The sequence below is a fragment of the Cydia fagiglandana genome, chromosome 26 (assembly GCF_963556715.1).
Source record: "Cydia fagiglandana chromosome 26, ilCydFagi1.1, whole genome shotgun sequence".
NCBI classification, from domain to species: domain Eukaryota; kingdom Metazoa; phylum Arthropoda; class Insecta; order Lepidoptera; family Tortricidae; genus Cydia; species Cydia fagiglandana.
Window position 1 is genome coordinate 6387254 of NC_085957.1, and position 24112 is coordinate 6411365.

General features: G+C 41.3%; 1 protein-coding gene across 3 annotated transcripts in view; it reads right to left on the reverse strand.

Moving 5' to 3' along the window:
* The window catches only part of LOC134677421 (translational regulator orb2), a 99452-nt gene that overhangs the window by 15274 nt on the left and 60066 nt on the right, over positions 1–24112 (reverse strand). For 2 of the 3 annotated variants that reach the window (XM_063535878.1, XM_063535881.1), the window contains exons 3-4: positions 3396–3515; positions 2185–2313 (exon numbers count right to left, since the gene is read on the reverse strand). In XM_063535878.1, coding sequence (XP_063391948.1) covers positions 2185–2313; positions 3396–3515 — 249 coding nt within the window. Of the gene's footprint in view, positions 1–2184; positions 2314–3395; positions 3516–14515; positions 14677–24112 lie in introns of those variants that run through there. The other variant, XM_063535880.1, reaches the window with a different exon arrangement.

Sequence of the window (24112 nt, forward strand, 5' to 3'; positions counted from 1 at the left end):
TACTACAGCTCACAGCTATTTGTTTAAAGTATTGTAAAAAACGTTTTGCATTTATATACGATTTTTCTTGTTAAAGGTCGTCGGCGATGGCGGGATAACTTGGACTCCTTCTTGAGAGGCTGGCCAGATATTGCACTAAATAGAGACGAGTGGAGAAAGAGGGGGGAGGCCTTTGCCCAGCAGTGGGACACAGTGGGCTCTGAATAATAATAATAATAAAGGTGCATTGGCTACGTATTTCTGATATGTTAATTAAGGAAACTATAGGTCTATTTACTGCTGCTCAATCTATTTATTAATGTTAATGAATGACTGTTTGTTTCTCAATTAAAAAAAAAAAAAAAAACTACATTAAGGCCCTTAGGGCCGATTTAGACGATGCAAGAACTCGCATGCGAGTTTCATTACATTGCGGTTTTTGATCGGTCGGTTGCATTGGACGTAACCAACAGTCCGCAATGTAACTACAATCGAATGCGATTTCGCGCGCCGTGTATATCAGCCCCAAGTTTCCTGCTTTCCCCGTCACAGTATCGATTACGCCCAGCACTGGACTGACCCCATTTGGCACAATGGCACAATGCCGCCGCGGCGGACAATGCCGCTCTGACACTATAAAGCGAGTGTCAAAATTGTCTTCTGGGGTAAAGGGTAGGTATCGATTGAATGGTGGAGGGCCGTGGGTTCGTGTGGAATGTTTTGAAAACTATTTAGGTATCGTCTTGGGTCGTCCCATTCGTTTTTCGCCCAGTTCTTAAATTAGTCCTATTCTGCTTTCGTCACTTATTCTACATTCGTCACAATCGTCGGTGGCTTTCAATGTAGAATGAGTGACGAAAGCAGAATAGGACTAATTTAAGAACTTGACGAAAAACGAATGGGACGACCCAAGACGATACCACTATTTAAACGCATCTAGTTTTACAATAATAAAGTCTTTGACGGATTTCAGGAGTTGTGGAGGTGAAAATCTATGGGAATGCAGAATTCCTCTAACCTCTAATACCTGTTTTTATTTAACCTTTTGGACGCCAATGACCGATATATCCGCACCACAGGTTCAACGCCAAAGACTGATTAATCGGTCACAGACCACAGTGCAACATAGACCTAAGTGCATATGCATAAAGTTCAATTTCAGTTTTGACACTTCGGTGAAGTGGCGTCCGCGTGACAGCTTTTGTGTTTGACACGGCGTCGAAAAGATTAAAACGTCTAACTTCTTCAACCTCATATAATAAAGTTACGCGATCGATTCGTCGATAATATACGAATGCAATAGTAAATAAATAAGAACTGTATAATTTTCCAAAATTCCAATAGAAACAGGCAAAAATAATTTCTTCTTATATACACTATTATCCCATTGAGCGCCACGCCTATCGTGCGCGGCGCGTCATCGTGAACCTTATTGGTATACCTACAGAGGGACTACCGCGAAAACAGAAATTCGCAAATTGCGGGGATCTTTCTCTTTTACTCCTATGAAGGCGTAATTAGAGTGACAGAGAAAAATGCCCGCAATTTGCGAACTTCGATTTTCCCTGTTATAGGCTATAGCCCAGGAAGGTTGATACTGGGCTGTGCCCGCGCGTCAGTTGACGACTTTAGCGGCCTTGAAAAAGCGCAGCGCTTGCCAGTCAGCACAGTTTCAATTTTGCAAGCCCGACACCTGACAATGACAGTAAGGGAAGGACAGTACGACACTACTCTTTACTCATCATCATATCAGCCCTTTATCGCCCACTGCTGAGCATAGGCCTCTCTTCTAGTACGCTTGTCCCGGTCCTGAGCTAATCTCATCCAGAACTGACCCGCCCGAATGTCGTCCACCCGACGAGCCAACGGACGCCAGGCGCTTCATTCAATTGAAAGCGGCCACCATTCTGTTAACATTTTAGTCCACCTGCCATCACTCTGCCTAGCAACATGTCCTGCCCAATTCCATTTTAGTTTGGTGATGACTCTTTCCCGGCCCGTCGACCCGGGTCGTTTTCTTTGACCCGGTCGGTCGACCTAGGTATCGATGGGCGGATGTGGTGGACGCTGATCTGCGCGAGCTCCGGGTTGAGAACTGGCGAGAAACACAGGACCGGGATCAGTGGCGAGCAGTCGTGTTGGAGGCAAAGACACACTTTGGGTCGCTGCGTCAGAGGAGTAAGTAAGTAATAACTCTTTGCTCACCCTCGTCGATGTCGGGCGGCAGGCCTCCAACGAACACCTTGCGGCTGAAGCGCTCGCCGTGCTCGGAGCCCGCCGACACTGGCGACGAGCGCGCCGGAGACCCCAGCGCCGACACGCACATCGAAAGACCTGGAACAAACAGTCCAAATTATAAATAAGAACACTTCCTTTATGTGACGTCAAAACAATATTATAAATGTCTGCTAAATATGCGCTTAGCCATGCGAAGAGGGCATCAGGCACATCCTGCACTCACTGCGATGGCAAGGTTAGGCTGCACACTCACCAGCGGCGCTGAGTCGCGACACGACGGCTTGCACCTATTCGGAGGGCATGGAGGGCGAGCCCGCGGCCCGCTGCGGAGGCTAGGGGCCAGTACACACTCACCGGCGGCGCTGAGTCGCGACACGACATCCTGCGCCTGGTCGGAGGGCACGGAGGGCGAGCCCGCGGCCCCGCCGCTGTGGCTAGTATTATGTTGTACACTCACCGGCAGCGCTGAGTCGCGACACGACATCCTGCGCCTGGTCAGAGGGCACGGAGGGCGAGCCCGCGGCCGCGCCGCTGTGGCTAATATTAGGTTATACACTCACCGGCAGCGCTGAGTCGCGACACGACATCCTGCACCTGGTCGGAGGGCACGGAAGGCGAGCCCGCGGCCGCGCCGCTGTGGCTAATATTAGGTTATACACTCACCGGCAGCGCTGAGTCGCGACACGACATCCTGCGCCTGGTCGGAGGGCACGGAGGGCGAGCCCGCGGCCGCGCCGCTGTGGCTAATATTAGGTTATACACTCACCGGCAGCGCTGAGTCGCGACACGACATCCTGCGCCTGGTCAGAGGGCACGGAAGGCGAGCCCGCGGCCGCGCCGCTGTGGCTAATATTAGGTTATACACTCACCGGCAGCGCTGAGTCGCGACACGACATCCTGCGCCTGGTCGGAGGGCACGGAGGGCGAGCCCGCGGCCGCGCCGCTGTGGCTAATATTAGGTTATACACTCACCGGCAGCGCTGAGTCGCGACACGACATCCTGCGCCTGGTCGGAGGGCACGGAAGGCGAGCCCGCGGCCGCGCCGCTGTGGCTAATATTAGGTTATACACTCACCGGCAGCGCTGAGTCGCGACACGACATCCTGCGCCTGGTCGGAGGGCACGGAAGGCGAGCCCGCGGCCGCGCCGCTGTGGCTAGTATTAGGTTATACACTCACCGGCGGCGCTGAGTCGCGACACGACATCCTGCGCCTGGTCAGAGGGCACGGAGGGCGAGCCCGCGGCCCCGCCGCTCGCCAGCGCCGCGTCCTCCACGCCGGGGAAAAACGGCGACTTGCCTGGAACAACCGAAATATTACGTTACTTTTATTTCTACTCGCGACATCTTAATACCTTAAAAAATATTAAGATCATGGCCCCGACGGAAGGTATCGTCTTGGGTCGTCCCATTCGTTTTTTGTCAAGTTCTTAAATTAGTCCTATTCTACTTTCGTCACTCATTATACATTGAAAGCCACCGACGATTGTGACGAATATAGAATGAGTGACGAAAGCAGAATAGGACTTATTTAAGAACTTGACGAAAAACTACCCATACAACCATTTCCAGTCGCCGTTACGACGCGGTGTAGACACATCTTGTGTCGACACCGTCTGTTTCGGTCACAATTCCAGTCGCAGAGTCGTCGCCGTGTCGACACAGTTACCAGAAATGGGGAAGGGTCGACACATGACACAAAGTGACATAAAGTGTGGTCGCCGTGTGCACACATTGTTTCGGGTTTGCGACTACTTTATGCCAAAATCATTCGTTCATTCGTTCATTTTGTTCCTGTCAAATGGAAACTGTCAGATGGAAAAATGCTTAAATAAAAATAAGTGACATTAATACGCCATCTCTAAAACGGATTACAAGACGTAATTATATATTGTTTGCATTTATATTACAATAGGACTTAAATTATTATGGGGAATTAAACTGCTCGAGTGATTTGATAAACTAAGTGTAATATAATCAACGCGCCACCACATTGTTTTAGTTTAGCCGGAAATGAAATTGTTTACTTCTCAGTGCTTGTGTTCATAAATATATTATTTGATGCATTTTTAGTACTTCGATGCGTATACTATACTTAAATAACAGAAATAACGCTTTACATACTACGAAACTTGTTAATTATGATGTATAAATATGGTTTAAGGCTGAGAAATATTGCAGTCACAAAGTAGTCGCAAATGTTTCGACTTTGTGTCGACTCTGTGTAGACACATGACACGCGCTGTCAAAAGTAATAACAAAGTTACTGGATTTGCAAAATGGCTCCTTGTGTTCATTTGTTTTCAGATATTCTCAAAGTGTAAAAATGACGTGGTCAGAGATGGGACTTAATAGATTAACTGTTTATTCGACTAATTAATGGAATGAAAAAAGTTAATCCTCAAATTTTAATCACGATTAGTTTAGTCGACCTGACATAGATTGAAATTGAATTAATCTGAACATTAATCGAATAAATTATCGATTAAATCTCGGTTGGAAGTTGACAGGGGGCCATTTTTGTACGTAAAAATAATAGAAATGTCTTGCATGCAGATGGTAGCCAAACACTTTGTCATAAAAGTCGAGATGGGTGTCGATTTATAGGTTTTAGGGAGTGCGGATTTCGAAAATGATGACCATTTTGGAATCCAAAATGGCGGCCATGCACTGTGTCATAAAAGTCGTCATGGATGTCGTTTTATACGTTTTAGGGGGCCCCAATTTTGAAAATGATGACCATTTTGGAATCCAAAATGGCGGCCATGCACTATGCTATAAAAGTCGTCAGGGGTGTCGTTTTATAGGTTTTAGGAGGCGCAGATTTGAAAAATGATGACCATTTTGGATTCCAAGATGGCGGCCATGCATTATGTCATAAAAGTCGTCATGGATGTCGTTTTATAGGTTTTAGGGGGCGCAGATTTCGAAAACGATGACCAATTTGGATTCCAAGATGGCGGCCATGCACTATGTCATAAAAGTCGTCATGGATGTCGTTTTATAGGTTTTAGGGGGCGCAGATTTCGAAAACGATGACCAATTTGGATTCCAAGATGGCGGCCATGCACTATGTCATAAAAGTCGTCATGGATGTCGTTTTATAGGTTTTAGGGGGCCCCGATTTAGAAAATGATGACCATTTTGAAAAATGGCGGCCATGCACTGTCATAAAAGTTGTCATGGGTGTCGTTTTATAGGTTTTGGGGGGCGCAGATTTAGAAAATGATGACCATTTTGGATTCCAAAATGGTGGCCATGCACTATGTCATAAAAGTCGTCATGGGTGTCGTTTTATAGGTTTTAGGGGGCGCAGATTTCGAAAACGATGACCATTTTGGATTCCAAGATGGCGGCCATGCACTATGTCATAAAAGTCGTCATGGATGTCGTTTTGTAGGTTTTAGGGAACGCAGATTTCGAAAATGATGGCCATTTTGGAATCCAAAATGGCGGCCATGCACTATGTCATAAAAGTCGTCATGGGTGTCGTTTTATAGGTTTTAGGGGGCGCAGATTTCGAAAACGATGACTATTTTGGATTCCAAGATGGCGGCCATGCACTATGTCATTAAAGTCGTCATGGCTGTCGTTGTATAGGTTTTAGGGAGCGCAGATTTCGAAAATAATAACTATTTTGGAATCGAAGATGGCGGCCATGCACTATGTTAAAAGTCGACATGGATGTCGTTTTGTTGGTCATGGTCATCATTTTCGAAATCTGCTCTTCCTAACACCTACAAATCAACATCTATGACGGCTTATATGACAAAGTGCACGGCAGACATCTTGGAATCCAGAATGGTCATCATTTTCGAATTCTGCACTCCCTAAAACCTATAAAACGATATCCATGACGACTTTTATGACAAAGTGCACGGCACACATCTTGGATTCCAAACTGGTCATCATTTTCGAAATCGGCACTTCCTAAAACCTATAAAACGATATTCATGACGACTTTTATGACAAAATACGTAGCGGCCATCTTGGATTATAAAATGATCATCGTTTTCGAATTCTGCACTCCCTAAAACCTATAAATCGACATCCGTGACGACGCAAGTTATCTTTATTTTCAGATCTAACAAATTGCTACAGAATACAAAGGACAAAAAAAGAAGCGAGGAGGTAATGAAACAAGCAAAAATACAGATGATTCCTCGACGCAATTGGATGCTTCTTAAATTGTGTCCAGATTTTTTTGTCATAAAAGTTTTTATTTTTCACGTATTACTCTCACAAGTTCCGTGACATTTCGACCTTGTAATTTTTTAAGTAAATGTTTTTGTTTATCTGTGAGGATCTCACTATAGTTCGTTTTTTTTAGCATTAGAAAGAACTTGCAAGAAGGTAAACGATCTTGACATGTCTTTTAATTGAAAAACGCTTTTTAAAAATCAATAACTATTACTTATGAAAGCAGACGAATATAAATGATCGTACTAGATTCATAATTGTTACATATTTGCCGTAACTTATTTTTAAAATTTGTTTTTCAATTAAAAGACACGTCAAGATTGTTTACCTAATTTCTAATGCTAAAAAAACGAAGTATAGAATAATATAATCAAGGTATGTTTATATTTGATAATTGAAATAGTAACGAAAAAAAAATTATATTTGTGTCTTATATTCCTGCCGAAGACTTTTATTTTTCCTTTTCCTTCTACACAAGTTTGGTCAAGTAATAAGAATTTAGGGCTCTCAATTTTATTTTGACTTCTACAACAGTAAAGCTACGAGGCCATGTTTGGTATCGTTTTCGTATAAATTCGCAGTACCAAATTTAGTTATGGTATCACATTGACACCATTCCAAAGTAAAAACATATAAACTTACTTTCTTTTAAACTCCTCTTCACGCTTAAACTGCTGAACAGTTTTAATTTAAATTTAGTACACATATATTTTGAGTCCCGAGACAGGACATAATAAGTTATCTAAAATCATCCTTCAAAGGTGTGAAATGAGGTGTAGGGGGGAATTCAGAATTGACTTCTTGAAGTTAATACTGTTTAAGTTTAGGTTTGAAGTCATGTTTTTTTATCATTTTTAACTAAATCAAAGATGTAGACCATCCCAAATTTAATATAAATCGGCTCAGCGGTTATTGATTTCCCGTACAAATTTCCACGCCACTTTTCACACCTTCAAAAGATGATTTTGGTTATAAGATCTATCCTATGTCCTGTTCCGGGACGCAAACTATTTCTATACCAAATTTCAACGAAATCGGTTCAGCGGTTAAGCGTCAAGAGGAGTTTAAAAAAAACCGACCAAGTGCGAGTCGGACTTGCGTATTAAGGGTTCCGTACATTAAGTCCGACTCGCGCTTGACTGCACATTTCTAATAGGTTTTCCTGTCATCTATAGGTAAAGAACTATTTTGTGTATTCAGACAGACAGACATACAGACGCACGAGTGATCCTATAAGGATTCCGTTTTTTGCTTTTGAGGTACGGAACCCTAAAAAGTTTTTTTTAATTTTGTGGAATGGTTTCAATGTGACCTTAAATGGATTCAGCAACCCAGATTTATACGAAAACGATACCATACACGGCCTAGCACCTTCACTGATGTAGATATATCAAGATAAAATTGAGAGCCCTAAATAAACGTTCAAGAGCGGATATCTCAAAAACTATTCAACATATCGAAAAAAATGACTGAATAAACTTGTAACAAATTAAATTAACTTTCATTTTGTATAAGTGGCCATGTCGCTAAGATGCATAGTTTCCGAGATATAATCGAAAAACCGGAAAATGGGACATTCAAAGCCCCCTCTCTTCCCCCCGCTCAAGGGCTACGGCCGGGAACTTTTGATTTGTTCACCTCCTAACTTGTCCACACCAAGTTACAGAGTCAAAAATTGTGTTCCGAGCATTTCCGTCTACAACTTTTTTGAGCATTCGTTGGCTGACCTAAGTAGCTTATTGCATTTCTTTAAAAACTTTTATGTAAAAGGTTGACGGGTGTTGGGTGTTTATATGGTTTTGGTCGATTATTATCATTTGCATCGCCCATGATGACTTACTAGAATTACTTACGAGCACACGAGACACTAATAGTAGTTTGACAAACCTTGGTTTTCAAGAGGTATTTTATATTGACATTTGCTGTCATAAATTTGCTGTCAGATTTAGTCGCAAACCGCACGCAAAGTGCACACAAATGTGTCGACACCTTGTTACGGAAAAGTGTACACACGGCGACGACACTTTGTTTCGAAACAATTCTAGACACATTGTGTGGACTCTGTTACGACACATCTGACATTTAGTTACCACTTTGATGATTCTGCGACTGGAATGGTTATATGGGTAATGGGACGACCCAAGACGATACCCTAGCCTAGCCTAGACAGGCTAGCACCTGCTGAGTCGGGACGATTTCGTGACTATGTTATTGTGTAGGTACTTGTAGTTTTATTTTTTGTCACGAATAAACGCTCTCTATTCTTTATTCTAAGTCAGGGCTCTCCAAACCCCGGCCCGCGGGCCAAATCCGGCCCGCGAAGCGTTCTAATCCGGCCCGCCGACAACGGTCCAATGCGGCCCGCGGGAGCTAGGCTCCAGGTGTTCAGCCCTAACAGCAGCAACCAGATACACCCCACCCCCCTTGGGCGCCGACGGTGGCCCGCGCGAAAATTCTGAGGACCAATATGGCCCTCAGGAAAAAAAGACCCCTGTTCTAAGTTATCATTATCAATGTTGCTTTTTATTTTAATTTATAATTGTATTTTCAGGCATTAAGTATGTTCTAAAATCTCATTAAATTGATTGAGCTCTTAAATGAAGCGAGGTGACCGTACGCGTACAGTCCGCTAACATCGCTACCAGATCAACAGAGATGATTTGACCACTCGTCAGCCAAATTAGGTAAAGCCTTAGGTTTAAGTAGATTTTAACCTGGCCTCGAATGTTTATCGTCACCAGGGCATCACAAAGAACGAGTGACGTGGAAAGATGGGGGCGTATCTATTCCAGTCTAAAGACGGATAAAACAATGTTCACAGTTGTCAAGACGTAGTTAAGACGTAGAAATTTATTGTTTCCCATGTGTGAAACTTATTTTTATATTACTTCTCTGCCTAATAGAGAGTGAAGTAATTTCATTCAATTTTAAGCTGTAAACTTCTAGTATGTAGCAGTATAATGGCGTGATAAACGAAAAGTACTTGGATCATTCTGGCTCTCAATGATAGATTTTAAGTGCCAATGTGTAACACAGTAACACAGTCACACGTTTTGCGTAGTAACGCAGTTATGTGAATGTGTGGGTGAGATTGGACTTAAAATACTACTTGCAGAGCCAGAAAGTCTGCCCCAAAACGTAATTTTAGCAACAATTGAAAGAATCCGACAAATCTTTCAAGTGATTAGTTTAAATAAAAATAAATCCAACGTAAATGGATGACATAAGAGTCATCAGCGCGCGAGTCAATGACTTTGGGCTGAAAAATAGTAAACTATTTGGCTCCAGGCCAAGATACGGAGCGTCTAGTTGACAGACTTCAAAGACGCAAAAACAATGAAGCTTGGAGTCAAGCGAGCTGTTTTTCGTAGATCTTCGCTCTAGAATATCCATATTTTTCTACTAATCTAATCAACAATAGGTACTATATCAAAGTGATAATCGATAGGAAATTTGACAATTTCTAGGAGACAGATATTATTTCAAATAGGTACGTTCTCGAAGTATTTCTTAGGTATTACAATGATACTAATGTAACCTACCTACACATCTATGTACTAGAATAAGTAGATTCACGGAAGCTGGTGCGAGTGATAGCTGATAGTATATGAGGATTTTGTTTTACAGTTCAGCACAAACCTCGCGCCATATCTATGTAAGTTCATCATTACCGTTTGACGCATATTTTTCGAAGTCTATCCTCAACCGAGATCCCAAAAGCGTTTCCAAGGGCTATAATAGAATTTTACAGAGAATGTAAACTCTTTGTATCAATAGACTTTACTATTAAAAAATAGTCAAGCCATTTGAATGGGCTCAAATAAATAGGCTTGTTTTGCTGAAGCGAATCATGTGAACGCGGCGGCCTCCGTGGCCGCTAACAGCGCTAATCAGTAGGTATGGACCAAGGTCGGCCATTGCAAACGTGGTGACACGGATTGCGCGCAGGTGTATGCGCAAACGTTTTGCAGTGCTGCTATTTAAATTACGATGCGCTACGGTATTTTCTAAAATGCGTGTTGAAGATTAGTTAAAGTACAGTCAGCCAAGAAAGTGGTCTACCACTTTTCGACTCTATCATCTGATTGCGCGGGATCAGGCGCGAAAATCAAATTTTACGATAATCCTTCGCGCCTACATTTTTTAAATTTGCCGCCTTTTTCCACTGACAAGATTTGCTTGACCAAGTATGAAGACTACGATTCATTTATGAAGACTACCTACGATTCAGTTTTCAAATACTGCTCTGAGATTTGAGAGCTTTATACAGATGGCGTAAGCATAGGTTTTCTCTGTGAATTCTACCAATAGTCAAATCATTGTTTTATTTGGAATTTTAGGGCAAAGACGCAACTTTCATTGAAACCGGGAAAACCAATGCTGGCGCTATCTATAAAAACCTTCGACAGTTGTTTTCCCCACTGTAAATAAATCTTGAAAAACAATAAAGAATACTTTAGCTTTTCTGACGTTTGACCAGGACGAGTACCTATCTTAGTAGTAAACCCATAACTTATATAAATACTTTTGACCCCGGAAGCGCAGCATTCACTCCGCGATTCGAACCCGTGACCCCGCGGTTATCGCCCCCCGAATCCAGAGGGCTCCGCTTTTATGGGTGCTTTCCTGTCGGTGCCTAGACCCCATCTACATTCTAGCCGATTATTTCCGGATTGGTTGCATTCCTCATCTACAAAATAACAATGCCTTTGCATGATCATATCATTAAGGTTACACTTTAAGCATAAGGCTGGCGTTCCACGGAGGCGGAGAATTAACCAATAAATAGCAATGGTTGTAATCCAGAGAAGCGGAGATGCGAGGTTTTCTCTTATCTCCGCCTTAGTGGAAAGATAGCCTTATACCTAAGCTGTATGCGGGGCAACTACGAAATTTCCGAACCACTGAATCAATCATCATTCCAAAATCACCCAAAAATTCATGATATCCCAAACCACTGTCTGCCTGTCAGTGTGTGTATCTGTTAATCTCTTCTCTTCACGCTTAAACCACTGGACCTTAGAGGATATAACCAACGGAGACGCCATGTCTAAAATTTTCGGTACAAAATAGTCTGCCGTTTTTTGCGGGGGAGGGGCACATCAAATGTATAGGTACGTCATGTCGGATAAACGTCAGTCCATACATATGGTTGACATGTGGTTGACCATTGGCCGCCTATTTTCGACAGAGGGGAACGCCTGTTAATGGCGGCTCCATTGTTAATTACTCCGAGCACTGGACAGATTTAGATGAAATTTGATATGCAGATACCTAATTTGAGTCTCGCGAAAGGACAATCTTTATCAAGGAATATCTCAAGGTGGCGATAATGAGATGGAGTTTACTATGAAAGTATACTAATTCTACGCAGACACAATCCCGGGCACTGCCTTCTAAGGATATTTACAAAGTTTAACCCATAAAATTGCGACATTACGGTGTGCCGATCGATCCCCGTGAGATCGGACACGTGCCGCGGTATTTCCATCCTTGAAATGGCACAATTCTAGTTATTTATGTAGACCAAAACACGTGCTCATTGTTTACTTAATAATGTCATTGAGAGCGCATGCAAGTTTCCCGTATTTGAATGGCTTGGTCACACACTCACGCTTCATTTAAAATAAATTTGACTATAAACAGGCGCCTATAACGTATATTGTATAGTATGTGGTGTAGGTACTACACATAAGTATAGTTACTAGACTGATAGACTGTTAGAACAAATACAATTATTATTGAAAATATTTTAATTTGTGTTATTCTTATTTCAAATAGAAACAACTATAATAATTATTATTATAAGGGTGCCGTAAGCACTTAGGAAATTACATTATACTTGGAAAAAATCGACGCATGCCGCCGTGACTCTGGGGCCGAGGGGCTTATTAGGCATCGGCCGCGATAGCAGAGGACGCTGGTTCGATTCGATTCCAGTCCTAGGCACTGGAGGCCTTGGTCCCTTTTTGTCTGTCTATGACATTTATTTCGATTTTTAAGTTAAGAGTCCTACCTATTAGCCAAACATCGGTTCTTGGGGGCAAATTGTATGACGGATAGGGATCCCGTCATACAATTTGCCCCCAAGAATCCGATGTTTGCCTATTACCTACTAAGCCTCTCCGCTGTCTGTTTGTCCTATCAGTGGGCTGTATCTCATCAAACACAATACCTATTAGGTGTGATATAGTCACCAATTATGTAGGTACATACTATAATTTTAGTATCTCGGATATAAAGACAAGGTTTCGGCTACCGAATTGGCTAGGAGGCCGTTATTGGTTCAAACAATAAGATTTAACAGAATTAAGGCCCGTTTTTGTCACTTGAACGCATGGCCGCCTAGACCGTCAAGGTTCGGTGACTTAACCATGGATCACTGGGGCCGAGTTTCGCTTAACTGGCACAGTTTGGCAGTTTTTGTGGAACCTATGAAGGTTACATGGTTATACAGGGTGTTTGGTACATCGTTTGCCAAATTAAAACGGCAGATAGGTTGAGTCATTTGCTATCTTCTCAGGCCTAGAAATTTTCAATTTGGCGCTCATTTTTCGTGAATATCAAATTTTTACTTGCGTAGTAGTAAAAAAACCATGGCCAATTTTGTTTTTCTAGGCATGACAAGATAGCGAATGACTCAATCTACCGTAATTCGGTAAATATTGGATTAGATAGGCATAAAGTCTGAAACTTACGGTCCTAATTGCGGAAAGCATCTATTTACAAATAAAGCAATATGTATAATGATTATCATTTTTTACTAGTTTATGCCTAGTTCCTGGTCTTAGTTACTAGTTTATGTTATTGTAAAGGTAAACGTATTTTAAATTGATACCAATATTAATAGCCGGGTCCACACAGAGCGAGCTTACGCGGGAGGCAATTAACTCGCGCGTACTTACTACTTATGCTCGCTCGCTCTGTGTGGACCCGGCTAATCAGGTAGTTAAAGCTAGGCTCCAATAAGTACGATTTGTGAAAAAGGTGTGATTATTCGATAGCAAATGTTATCAATTGTAAAGGGGAAATTCAAAGGACCGATGAGGAAAACGGCACCACTTTTCAGCCTGGCAACATCGGGTCTAAAGAAGCCTAAGAGCACTACTACAAGAATCATAAGCAGAGACATATTAGGTATAATGATCATAAGTCAATCTTTGGTCTAATAGACTAATAATTAATTATGCATACGACTCAGTTCTAGAGAGACCAGCCGGTCTACTCCGATTGTTCAAATAACAATGTTCACCATAGTAACGCTACGTCTTACGTAGGCGAACAACGCGCGAACGCGGCGCGGCGCGGCGCGGCGAAAGCGGCCGCCGCCGCGCCGCGCCGCGCCGCGCCGCGCCGCCTGACATTCGCGTGCAAATCGCGCCGCACCGCGTTCGCAACGAGATCGCTTACGTAGGACACTTCTATGGGCATCAAAGGATTGATTTCGCCGCGCCGCGCCGCGCCGCGTTCGCGCGTTGTTCGCCTACGTAAGACGTAGCGTAATAGTATATAACATTTTTCCTTGATAAATAAAAAAGCGTCTAAAATAAACTGACAGATAAGAGCTGGCGCCGAATCTGTATGAAAAAATTTACCGACAGATCAGCATGACATGCAATGCACGAGTTTCATGACACTTTGTAGAAAGACAGGAAACGTGGCGTAATGGAAAATTGCTACTATGTAGTGAGGTAGGTATACCAGAAGTTATTACAACACTGTCCGTTAATAATATCAAAACTTTTAACTACAAAATATACAAAGTAAACGAGATTGAGTGCCGTGCCGAGGGAACGTCAAACACACTACGGGAAAATAAATTACTTACTAATAAAAATTGTCAATCATCCTAGACATTTAATTAAAACTGTCAAAATTTCGTTGAAACAAAATGATTTAATTTTACATGTAAAATAAATGAATTAATTCGCAAAGCTTATTTACACAATATGATCATGTTCCAAAAGGATGCCTCACAAATTCGAAGTACGTTAAGTATCAATAAGTATACTTAATAAGAGTAGTTTTAATATTTGAAATAAACGGTTTGAAATCTAGTGGAACTACTACCTACACATTAAATAAACAAAAAGTACTCACTTTTTCTGTATGGAAATCTCGGTCCTCTAATAAATGGTGTGACCAATGCTGGGATAGTATGCAGAGACATAATATTCCAATTTCACACACAAACTGTTCCTCTTAAAATTCAATTTATCGCCGAATTTCCCTTTAGTTTTATTTTTGTTTGAAAGAAACGAGTATCTGCCACCGCGACCCCGAACGAATGAAAAAAATCGACGATCGTTCCTTATTCGAAAAATAATAAGAAAAAATAAACTGCCAGAGATAATAAACATGTAACAGTTTTTTAAAGAAAAACTTTTTAGTCGATTTCGTAAAACAGTTTTGGGTTTTTTTTATTTGGTAGGGTTGTACAAAAGTTTTTTTTTATTAACAGCTGATATATAGATGGTCAAGCAAATCTTGTCAGTAGAAAAAGGCGCGAAATTCAAATTTTCTATGAGACGATATCCCTTCGCGCCTACATTTTTCAAATTTGCCGCCGTTTTCTACTGACAAGATCAGCTTGACCAAGTTATAAATATACTTTTTAATTTTGAGTAATCAAAAATGTTTTGAAATTGCCTTTAATTTGTTTGTTAAATTGTAAGAAGGCAAGGGATGATAAATTGATATCTTATAGTCTGCCAAGCCATTTCTGTCAGTAGAATAAAGCGGCAAATTAAAAAAAAATGTAGGCGCATAGGGTTATCGTCCCATAGAAAATTAGAATATCGCGTCATTTTGTACTGAAAAAGATGTTTGACAGACTATATTAGACTTTTTTCAGGTGAAATAAGTGAATCCGCTATCTCGTTTTGTTTGATAGCTGTGTCTCTTTCAGCTAGGCAGAAGTAGGTATGTTATTCTGCAAGTATTTCTTTACATTTTAATACAAACAATATAAATCGACCTAGCTGTTTAAGACTTAACCCCCTTATTCATATACGCGCTATAAACCTCAATTAGCTAATAATCGTGCGTCTTTATCTGTCATTTTGACTTCAGTATTTGTAAGAAAGGGATAAAACATAATTTAACTAAATCGGGCCCGTAAAGTTTTATGAATAAGGGGGTTAGAGTCAGACCAAGAATAGTCTGCAGCGGATTTGATAGCCCACGCAGGGCAAGTGTTATTTTAAACGTCAAACTTCAATGAAATTGTGACGTATCTTGCACTGCGTGGGCTATCAAATCCGCTGCAGACTTTTTTTGGTCCAACTCTAGGTAATTTTTGTTATTATTTTTCGTGATTTTTTTTTCTAAATTGATACGAATCTGTCATTCATTAAGTTGATCAAAGTAATCTATGATAAAATAGCTAAGGATGCAAAACTCGTTTTCAGATATTTGTGAGCGCCGAGGCCGCTCAGATATATCTGACATCAAACGGCGCCAGCGCCATGCAAGCAGGCCAATGCCGCAGCGATGCGCCAAAAGTGACGCAATGTAGGTTACTGAGGCAATGTTTACCTACAGAGCTTGTGTAGACAATACTTTATGCAGTGAATTTAAAAAGTTGTGGAATCTAGGTAAGTATATAATCTATACCGGGTGTGGCTTGTAACACGAGCAAGTAATTAAAACTTTTTTTTTTTTTTTTTTAAATTATGAATGGGCTTACTCATGGCCACAGACTAGCCGAGGCGTAGACGTGGCCTACGATGGAGCGAGCTCGCCCAGAAGGTGCAGAAGGTGAAGGTGGTGCCTGGTGTGAAACATAGATTGTACTCCTTAAACGGTGACACTCTTGTTCAATAACTTTTAAAAATTGTGAAGTATTTAGAGTCCCTATTTTTCATACCAAATAAATATTATCTTCAATGGACGCCATCGCCACGCCATGTGATTGACGTTGCTTGTCACGCCTTTTTTAAACATAACAAAATTCGCAATACATTGCGTCTTACAGTAAACTTTAAAGTGTATTAAAAATCAAACCACAAGTTATTTTTAAAAGTTGCTGAACAAATGTTGGTCAGTATGAGGAGTAGGTATAGGTACAGCCTAAAGTTAAATTTTTTGCTCTTATTCCAGGCCATACCCGGTATGTAAGACATGTAAAGGCTCGTCCAGACGGGATGATAAATTAATAATGTAATCAGATACAAATTGGCGTCAATATCATCTAGCGTCCACACGTAGGTAGAGTTACACCAAGAAAAGTCTGCAGCGATTTTGATAGCCCACGAAGTGCAAGTGTTACTTATACGTCATATTTTCATAGAAGTTTGACGTTTAAAATGACACTTGCACTTGTATATTTATTTATATACAAGGTATATTTCGGGGATCTCGGAAACGGCTCTAATGATTTCGATGAAATTTGCTATATGGGGGTTTTCGGAGCGAAAATTCAATCTAGCTAGGTCTTACTTATTTCTGGGAAAACGCACATTTTTGAGTTTTTATATGTTTCCGAGCATATTTCGGTCTCCCAGATATTAAGTACCTAATAAAGTCATAAAGCGTAGTAGGTGATATTTGTAAAATTATGGTTATTGAGGTCACAGTTGTGGCCATTGGGTCCAAATGGGGTCCAACGAGCGGTTTCCTGTCATAGCTGACCTAGAGTTATGAGTAGGGGCTATTGGTAGTGGACTTTGGGCCTATACAGATACAAAACCTGCTTACCTACATACCTGCCTATACCGGGTGTGGCCTGTAACATGAGCAAATAATTAAAACAGATTAATTCAAACTAAAATATTACTTTGTTAATCCGCGAAAAGATAACGTGCTAGTCAATCAGTGCTAACCCGTTATAATTACTTGCGTATTTTTACATGCAATTAATATTCCCACCCTCCCACCGCAAAAATAAATAGGTACGCAAATAAACACAAACATAGACAAAAACATAGATTGTACTCCTCAAACGGTGACACTTTTGTTCAACAACTTTTAAAAACTATGAAGTATTTAGACTCCCTATTTTTCATACAAAATAAATGTTATCTTCAATGGACGCCATCGCTACGCCATATCATTGTGATTGACGTTGCTTGTCAAGCCTTAAACATAACAAAATTCGCAATACATTGCGACTTTGAATAAAGTGTATTAAAAATCAAAGTACAAGTTATTTTCAAAAGTCGCTGAACAAATGTTGATCAGTATGAAGAGTACAGCCTGCAGTTAAATTTTTTGCTCATATTACAGGCCACACCCGGTATAAGATCAGGGGTGCGAAACTCCTCCCTTCGGGCAAACTCGGCTCCGTTCGGTTCAGCATTGCTCCGAGCAATTTTTAGGGTTGATACAACTTGAGGTCCCTTTGAGTGCACGACCACAGATAAGATAATGGCTTGAATGTTGACACGAAAAGGACAGCATGATTCGACCCTGAACCGCCTGTCAAACTTCGGTTTTGTAGTAAGTTTCCTTTCTTCTACCTATGTAGAGCAATTAGACTGTAACATATACTTTTAAGCGAACTGTACCTACTCTATTTGCAAATTTATTTCAGTGTGGCAAATGCATTTGGCGCGTAATTTATTTACACAAACGGGTCTACCGCGATATAATTTCATTGTTTTTACCTTAAATTCCGACGTTTCAGCTGAGTTGCACCAGCTGTGGTCACGGAAAGACCCAGCTGAAACGTCGGAATTTAAGGTAAAAACAATGAAATTATATCGCGGTAGACCCGTTTGTGTGATTTAATATGTGAAGGGTGTAGGTTAGTACACCCACTAAACGCGAGTCTAAAGTGTTACATTTGGTGCGTCGTTTCATTCACCCCCATAGATGCTGACTGTATGTTTATTTAATCTTTATTGCACAAAAGAAAATCCTAATAATACAAAAGGCGGACTTAATGCCATAAGGCATTCTCTACCAGTCGACCTTAAGTCTATCATACCTATTGCACATTGGGTCTTACGAAGAAAATGCATAGGAAAATCTCCATTTTATATTCCTTTCTACTTCACTCAATTACTTAGATCAAGTATGTTTATGGTTTTCATCCCCAAGACACCGCCCCCCCCCCCATTAACCAAATCTCTGTAAACCTTCAATTTAAATAATTGAAAAAAGGCTTAGGTACGCCATTATCTTAAAGGGGGGAACGACGTTTTGTTCAAGTTTATTCAATGCTTTTTTTAAATCATTTATGTATTTTATTTTACTTTATTAGGTACACTAAATAGACATTGTACCGTAAAATGGGGTGAGTAGGGTCAAAACTTCAAACCTCGATAACATTTTATGTTTACATATGAAAACTGAATGGTGTATAATAGTGTAATATAATAAGTGTTCCGGACGTTTGTATTTTATTTTGGGTAGTTCCATTTCATAACTTTGACGATAAAGAGGAAAACCCACCTCACCCCGTAGTGTCTCGTATTTGGGGTGAGAGGGGTTTTCATACAAAGGTGATCTTGGAAGATTATTGGATCGATTTTTTTATTATGCGTATTACGTATAGCTCCATTTTAAATTGGAATACATTATTTTTGTAGCAGTAGCCTTAAAATCCCTTCTCACCCCCCTCTCAAACCTTCTCTCCCCATTCATAACCCACCTCTCCCCGCGAAACCTACTCACCCCGTTTTACGGTACTGTGCTTGTAGCGACACTATCGTAGGCCAAATAGAATCTTGTCAGGGTTCACGTGTCCTAACTTTATGTTAGTTTTTAGGGTTCCGTACCCAAAGGGTAAAACGGGACCCTATTACTAAGACTTCGCTGTCCGTCCGTCCGTCCGTCCGTCTGTCACCAGGCTATATCTCACGAACCGTGATAGCTAGACAGTTGAAATTTTCACAGATGATGTATTTCTGTTGCCGCTATAACAACAAATACTAAAAACAGAATAAAATAAAGATTTAAATGGGGCTCCCATACAACAAACGTGATTTTTGACCAAAGTTAAGCAACGTCGGGAGGGGTCAGTACTTGGATGGGTGACCGTTTTTTTTTGCTTTTTTTTGTTTTTTTTTTTTTGCATTATGGTACGGAACCCTTCGTGCGCGAGTCCGACTCGCACTTGTCCGGTTTTTCATAGGAACGGCACCGTATGTAGGTCAGCAAGATCAATACATCGACGCCCGGGGAACGAGCCCTTTCAAGAGAGGACTGAGTTCAAAGGGTAACGCGCAGGTGACACCCAGAGAATAATATTAACCTTTTAACCGCCGTAGACTGATATAAAAGACATACAAAATCGGCTCATTTCGCCGCGGTCTGATAAATAAGACAAAACTTCTTGTAACTTCGCTATACGACCCTCGATGAAAAATTCTATGACGGTTAAAAGGTTAACCTATACAAAAACAAATATGTTTATCCTGCCTAAGTTGTTTAAATTTTTTTAAAAGAAAATCTGTTTTAAAATTATTTTGATGTTAGGAGCTAATTCCTACTTCTCTACTAATATTGTAAGTGCGAACTCTGTCCGTCTGACTGTATGTTGCCTCTTCGCGCTTAAACCGCTGAACCGATTTAGATAAAGTCTGATTTTGGCCTGGGAAAGGACTTATGATAGGTTTTATTGGGTTCCGTACAAAGGGTGAAAACGGGACCCTATTAAGTACGAAGCCTCCACTGTCCGCCTGTCTGTCACCAGGCTGTATCTCATAAACCGTGATAGCTAGACAGTTGAAATTTTCACAGATTGTGTATTTCTGTTGCCACTATAACAACAAATAATAAATAGTACGGAACCCTCGGTGGGCGAGTCCAACTCGCACTTGTCAAGTGACAAATTGTGAGAATTGTACCACAGAAAAAATCTGTATCTGTGTACCCAAAGGTTGTCTGGAAGAGATCGCTTTTTAGCGATAAGACCGCCTGTTGTTTACCTCTGCTTGTATTTCTGTTTTCTTTTGTATTGTCTTCTTTTATTGGGGTGTGCAATAAAGAGTATTTGTATTGTATTTGTATTGTATTGTATTATCTGTTGCTTCATCGAAGCGACATTTTCATGGCGTCAGTTTTCATACGTAAAAAGTTAACTTACTGCGAAGTCTTATAAACTAAAGTTTTCTTCTCGTATTTTTACGTCACTGTAATCTATATTTAGGTACTAAAGAATTATAAAAATACACTGTTTCAAAATTATAAATTTAACGAAACAATGCTACTTAAACATTTTATTGTTAAAACTTTTCTTGCTACTTCGGGAAACCTTTTTGGAATTTTTGTGGTAAAATGGTTTATAATTTTGAAATGTTTTGTTCTTGTGATTACAACAGTGATAATTCGATGTCTATTGTTAAACAGAAGCGCTGGTGGCCTAGCGGTAAGAGCGTGTGACTTTCAATCCGGAGGTCGCGGGTTCAAACCCCGGCTCGTTCCAATGAGTTTTTCGGAACTTATGTACGAAATATCATTTGATATTTGCCAGTCGCTTTTCTGTGAAGGAAAATATCTTGAGGAAACCGGACGAATCCCAATAAGGCCTAGTTTCCCCTCTGGTTTGGACGGTCATGGCACTTGGCAGTCGCTTTCGTAAAAACTAGTGCCTACGTCAAATCATGGGATTAGTTGTCAAGCGGACCCCAGGCTCCCATGAGCCGTTGCAAAATGCCGAGATAACGCGAGGAAGAAAAGAAAAAAGATAGTCTAAGTTTTTACCAGTGTAATATCAAATATATAGTCGTAATATGAATTAGGTACTTAGTGTATCTACCACTGAAAATCCGCAACATGGCGAACGCCAAATTGAATTTTGTCAGGCTTTCATTAATAATGCTTTAGAATGCTAATCGTGACGTATGTAGGTATTCTCCGTATTCTTCTAAGTCATTCCCTCACTGCTGAGGATCGTGACTCCGCTTGCAAATTTTTCCTATGGCAGCTCTCCATTTCTCCCTGTCGGTTGCTTTGTGGAAAGCGTTGCTTAGTGTGATGCCCATCTGGGCGGATATTTGATCACACAATCTCGTTGGACGTGGTCCTCTAAGGCCGTCTGCCGTCCACCTTTCCCATCACCACAAGTCTCCAAGTTGTCAGGGTCTCTTCGAGCTATGTGACCGAAGCACAGAATAAATAATAGTACTAGGTACCTACAGAAGACTCGCTCTCTAACAAAACGCGTCTGTTACGATCAGCACAGCTATGGCTGCTAGGTGGCGACAGCGCCACGCGCGGCTTATGGCAAACCCCAAAATTGGGGCGGATCGGATGTACTTTTAGCTACCTGTAGCAAAGCGACGTAATCGCGGAGTGAGCCACGCCTGACCGAAGTATCTCAGATCAGTACTCGTATGTAGGTACAATGTAGTGTTCATGACTAAGATGCGTCCCCTATGCAAGTAATCCATTTTGTAATGCTCCTATTCTTAGATAAGCCTGTTTGTACACGCCTAACCTTGTTACTGCATGCACTCGCCAGATACATCTGAGCGGCAAAGGTGTTCAAAAATATCTGAACGTGCACTAACACCTTAAGTAGGTACCTAATAGCTACGGAAATAGGTTTGCAATTTATAGAGCAACGAAATCCCTCTAGTTAGTGTGGCATACTATCATTATTAATTAATTCGGGCGCCTGGCAGCTGTTCAGCGGTGATTAAAATAAATATACTTAAGTGGGGCTCCCATACAACAAAGGTTATATTTACACCGTTTTTTGCGTAATGGTACAAAAACCTTCATGCGCGAGTCGACTCGCACTTAACCGGTTTTTTTTATTATTATTTTGATGAAAATTTCGCGATAAGTCTTATTAGGAACCCTTTACGGATACACTTCGGTTATTGAGATTCTTTCTGTCCAATTGCCCTTATGGAGAGGGCTATGCTCGGAGTTTCTCTGCGTGATCGAATCAGAAATGAGGAGATCCGTAGACGAACTAAAGTCACCGACATAGCTCACCGGATTAGCAAGCTGAAGTGGCAATGGGCAGGCCACATTACGCGCAGAGAAGATGGCCGATGGGGTCGAAAAGTGCTCGAGTGGAGACCACGGACTAGCAAACGCAGCGTAGGACGTCCACCCACAAGATGGACGGACGACCTTGTTAAAGCCGCCGGAAGACGCTGGATGCGGGTGGCTTCCAACCGGTACGAATGGAGGTCCAAGGGGGAGGCCTATGTTCAGCAGTGGACGTCTTATGGCTGAGATGATGATGATGATGAATTGCCCTTACCTGTTCAAGTGAAAGATCTACGGCAAGTTAGGTCTGTTATAGTATTTAGACACGCTATTTTACCTAGGAACCAGGCTAGAACCTAACGCGACACTGTAACGGGCATTTTCAATGATACTTCTGCGTCAGTTATTCAAAATTACAACTTGTTATTGTCCGCGATTTTGTAGTTAAACTGTCCTATCATCATGGGCACCTTTACGCCGGGGGTAGCGCGGGGAGGCCTCTTTGAGTAGTTTTTATATTTCTTATTTTATTTTAGATGTATTTAGGGTTTTAGTTTTAATTTAGTATTATTTATAGATGTATATAGTTCATAAGTTATTTATTTGTTTGTCTACGGTCTTTTTCCTATGAAATAAATTTTGCTTGCTTTTCGGTGAAGGAAAACATCGTTTAAAATAAACCGTAACATCGGCGAAGGGAAAGTGGCTTTCCGTCCGATTGAGCATTTGATCGGTTTCCTTTTCGAGTTTTGTTTGGATAACTTTTATTTTTAGGCGCAACTTGGTTGCTTGGTTGGTTAACACGTCCCTAGTAAATAATTAAATATAACCCTTCATATAAATACGTAATAAATATAAGAGAGCCTTGGTAGAGAGTCCCATTTTGTACCATTTGGAGTTGAAACTCTAGGTCCATGGGGGTCCCAGCCCACATAAGTTGTTCGCAGAAATCGCAAAGCGTCTGGTTGACGTAACCGGTGACCGAAGAGCTGGCGGCTACCTCGCACAACGTTTCAGCATTGAGATACAGCAAGGAAATGTCGCCAGCATCCTTGGTACAATGCTTAAAGGGCCTATTTTAGAATTAAGCTAGTTATTAATTTCTTATCACCAATCCACTGTATATGTATATGTTGTTTGCTGGGCTGGGAGGAGCTTGCTGGAAGAAGGTCATCTTGGCGTTCTACCATCCATAACGGTGTCAAAATGTTTGAGGATAACCGTCTCAAAAGCTTAGACACCAAACGCCAATTACGGAAAGAGAGACCTAAGCCCTCCTACGTGTACACGCTCAACGAAGCTGGCCAACTGTATTGTCACACGTGCAATAGAGTGTTTAAGACCAAGTTCGGCCTGGCCAGTCACATAAGGGCTCACGCTAGACAGCGTCCATGATGTTTATCTGGGGTCGCCGTCATCGAAAACGATGAGGAGGACTATATATATGTTGTTTGTAAATATCCTTCAGATTTAGTAGACTGAGCGTCAGCGAAGGTCTCCGTTTCATCTTGGGAAAAAATGCTTTCGTTATGTCCGGATGCTCTCTTCTGCCCTTCGCATTTCTCAACCGAATTTGAAAAATGTCTGAAGCAGGTTTGATAATTTTTAGGGTTCCGTACCCAAAGGGTAAAACGGGACCCTATTACTAAGACTTCGCTGTCCGTCCGTCCGTCCCTCTGTCTGTCACCAGGCTGTATCTCACGAACCGTGATAGCTAGACAGTTGAAATTTTCACAGATGATGTATTTCTGTTGCCGCTATAACAACAAATACATACTAAAACAGAATAAAATAAAGATTTAAGTG